Below are 2,401 nucleotides of genomic sequence, written 5' to 3'. Positions count from 1 at the left end.
GCACGTGGAGTCGCTGAGCGCGATTAGCTGTTTACAAAGGCGGCGGAAAAGGCAGCAATCCGAAAGGGAGAGAGCGGAGAGGGAGAGAGGAACGTGAGGTGGGGATGGGGGTCATGTTGGAATTTGAGGGAGCTGCATGCGGAGGCCAGAGGAAGCGAGGAGGAGGGGGTGGAGCGGCACGACACCAGGGAATGTGGTCCCCGAGAAAAAGCCAGCACCACCTTTTCTTCGTCCTCCTCCTGCCCCCACCACCACCAAGTCCTCCTCCTCCTCCGGCCCCCCCCACCACCACCACCTCCTCCTCCTCCTCCTGCCCCCACCACCAACACCACCAACACCACCTCCTCCCCCCCCCCTGCCCCCACCTCCTCTCACCTCTCCCTGCTGCAGGAGCTGTTGTTGTAGGGTGGCGGCGTGCTGGTCGAAGAGGAGGAGAGACTGATGAAGGTCGCGCTCCTCTAGCTCCAGCTCCCTCACCTCCTTCGCTACCTTGCTCCTCCTCCGATTCTCCTCCAGCTGCTGCCGATCGCACTGAAGAGAAGGCCATCACTCTCCTTCTCCTCCTCCTCCTCCTTCTCCTCCTCCTCCTCCTCCTCTACTCACACCTTCGTTCCCTCTGACACGAGCTTACCCTCCTATCTCCCTCTCTCCTCCTCGTGTGCGTCTCCTCACCTCCTCCGCCACTTGTTTCAGCTGGTCGCGCATCCAGTCGCACAGGGCGAGGGTCTGCTTCCGCTCCTCCTCCTGCTTCCTCGCTTCCTTCTCCCACGTCCTCGCCTTCCATCGCCACTGCAAGAGCTCCGTGGGGTTGCCCTGCCCCACCTGCTCGTACTTCTCCTCCCACCTCCGGACCTCCTCTAGCAACTGCAGACACTGTCAGCTCGGATCCTCTCCTCCTCCTCTCTATGTTGCCCTCCTTCTCTCCTCCTCCTCACTTCATCTCGTTCAGCTTCAGCCACGGTCAGCTTGCTAGTCACGGTCGCGTGCTCGTGGAGCAGCTGCTTCATCTGCCATGCTCCGAGTCGCGCGTGTCGCTCGGCCTCCTCCTTCTGCCGTCGCATCTCCTCGTACGTCTTGGGCGTGTAGACGTCTCTCCTCCTGCTCCAGCTCCCCGAGCGAGGAGGCGAACCGGCGGACTTGGAGGGCTGACTCTGACCTCCTCCGCCCCGACCTTCTCCTGCTCCCCATGCTGCAGGCGCTCGACCAGTCGCTCCAAGTGGCTACGGAGGAAGCGCTCGGACTGCTGCTTGTGCTTGTTAAGCGTGTTGATAGTTCGCTCCTGCTCTGCCGTCTGCCGCTCGAGGGAGAGCAGCCGCGCCTTCTCCTCCTCTCTCCCCGCTTCCTCCTCCTCCCTCATCCCCTCCAGAGCCGCAACCTTTGCCTCCAGCTCCCTCACCCTCCGCAGCGTCTGCTCGAGCAGGCTGCTGCTCTCGCTCGCCTGCTCCTCGAGGAGGTGGTTCCATGCCAGCAGCGCGTCCTCGCGCGCCTGCTGATGCCCCTCCCTCTCCTCCATCGCCCCCGACAGCGAGGACGCGATCCTGCGGGCCATGAGCAGCTCGTGCTTGAGCAGCTTCCCCTCGCCTAGCAGCCGCAGCTGCTGCTCCCTCACCTGCTGTCTCAAGGCGTCGGCAGCAAGCAGCTTCTGCTGCAGGCGGTCGTTGATCGCCTTCTCCGACAGCAGCAGCTGCACCAGCTCCTCGTTCCGCCCTGTCAGCCTCCTGACCATCTCAACCAGCTCCGCCTCCCTGACCTCGTACAAGTTCTCTGAGGACGTTCCTCTCGCCGTCCTCTCCCTCCTCCCACCCTCGTCATGCTCCCAAGTCTTGTCGCCTTGACCCTCCTCGCTCATTTGCCAGGCTCTTAGAACCTCCTCCGTCAACTTCATCGCGATCAAGATCCTCTTCCGTCACTCCATCCTGTTAGTACACCCCCATCCTCCTCTCCTCTCCTCTCCTCTCCTCTCCTCTCCTCTCCTCTCCTCTCCTCTCCTCTCCTCTCCTCTCCTCTCCTCTCCTCTCCTCTCCTCTCCTCTCCTCTCCTCTCCTCTCCTCTCCTCTCCTCTCCTCCCTCATAGCCTCCTCCCATATTCTCCGCCTCTAAAATCTCCAGGTAGGGCCGGCAAGAAAGGAAATGCGAAACCATGGTGAAGCTACCAGACTCGTCCTCCCCTCCCCTCCCCTCCCCTACCCCGCTCCTGCTCCTGCTCCTGCCCCTGCCCCTGCTCCTGCTCCTGCTCCTGCCCCTGCCCCTGCCCCTGCCCCTGCTCATGCCCATGCCCATGCTCCTGCCCCTGCTCCTGCTCCTGCTCCTGCCCCTGCTCCTGCTCCTGCTCCTGCTCCTGCTCCTGCTCCAGCTCCTGCTCCTGCTCCGGGTGTCTTTGGGTCAACACACTAACAAAGGC

At 63.0% G+C, this 2,401-nt stretch overlaps 2 protein-coding genes across 2 annotated transcripts in view; one reads left to right on the top strand and one right to left on the bottom strand.

Annotated features, from left to right (window-relative positions):
- Positions 1–627: 627 nt before the first annotated feature.
- On the bottom strand, positions 628–1,885 carry GUITHDRAFT_145899 (hypothetical protein; the record flags this gene model as incomplete). The annotated part of the gene is made up of 3 exons (XM_005823130.1): positions 628–864; positions 936–1,007; positions 1,157–1,885. The coding sequence occupies 3 exons, from the start codon at positions 1,883–1,885 to the stop codon at positions 628–630; spliced, it is 1,038 nt and encodes a 345-aa protein (XP_005823187.1).
- Positions 1,886–2,278: 393 nt separating this feature from the next.
- Positions 2,279–2,401, top strand: part of GUITHDRAFT_165797 (heat shock protein 70-like protein) — a gene marked incomplete at both ends in the record, with an annotated part of 3,838 nt that continues 3,715 nt past the window's right edge. The window contains one exon of the mRNA XM_005823129.1: positions 2,279–2,371. Within this exon, the coding sequence (XP_005823186.1) occupies positions 2,279–2,371 (93 nt within the window). The remainder of the gene's footprint in view (positions 2,372–2,401) is intronic.

The sequence above is a fragment of the Guillardia theta genome (assembly GCF_000315625.1).
Source record: "Guillardia theta CCMP2712 unplaced genomic scaffold GUITHscaffold_113, whole genome shotgun sequence".
Taxonomy (NCBI): domain Eukaryota; class Cryptophyceae; order Pyrenomonadales; family Geminigeraceae; genus Guillardia; species Guillardia theta.
Note: the sequence above shows the minus strand (reverse complement) of the source record. Positions and strands in the feature narration are given on the sequence as shown.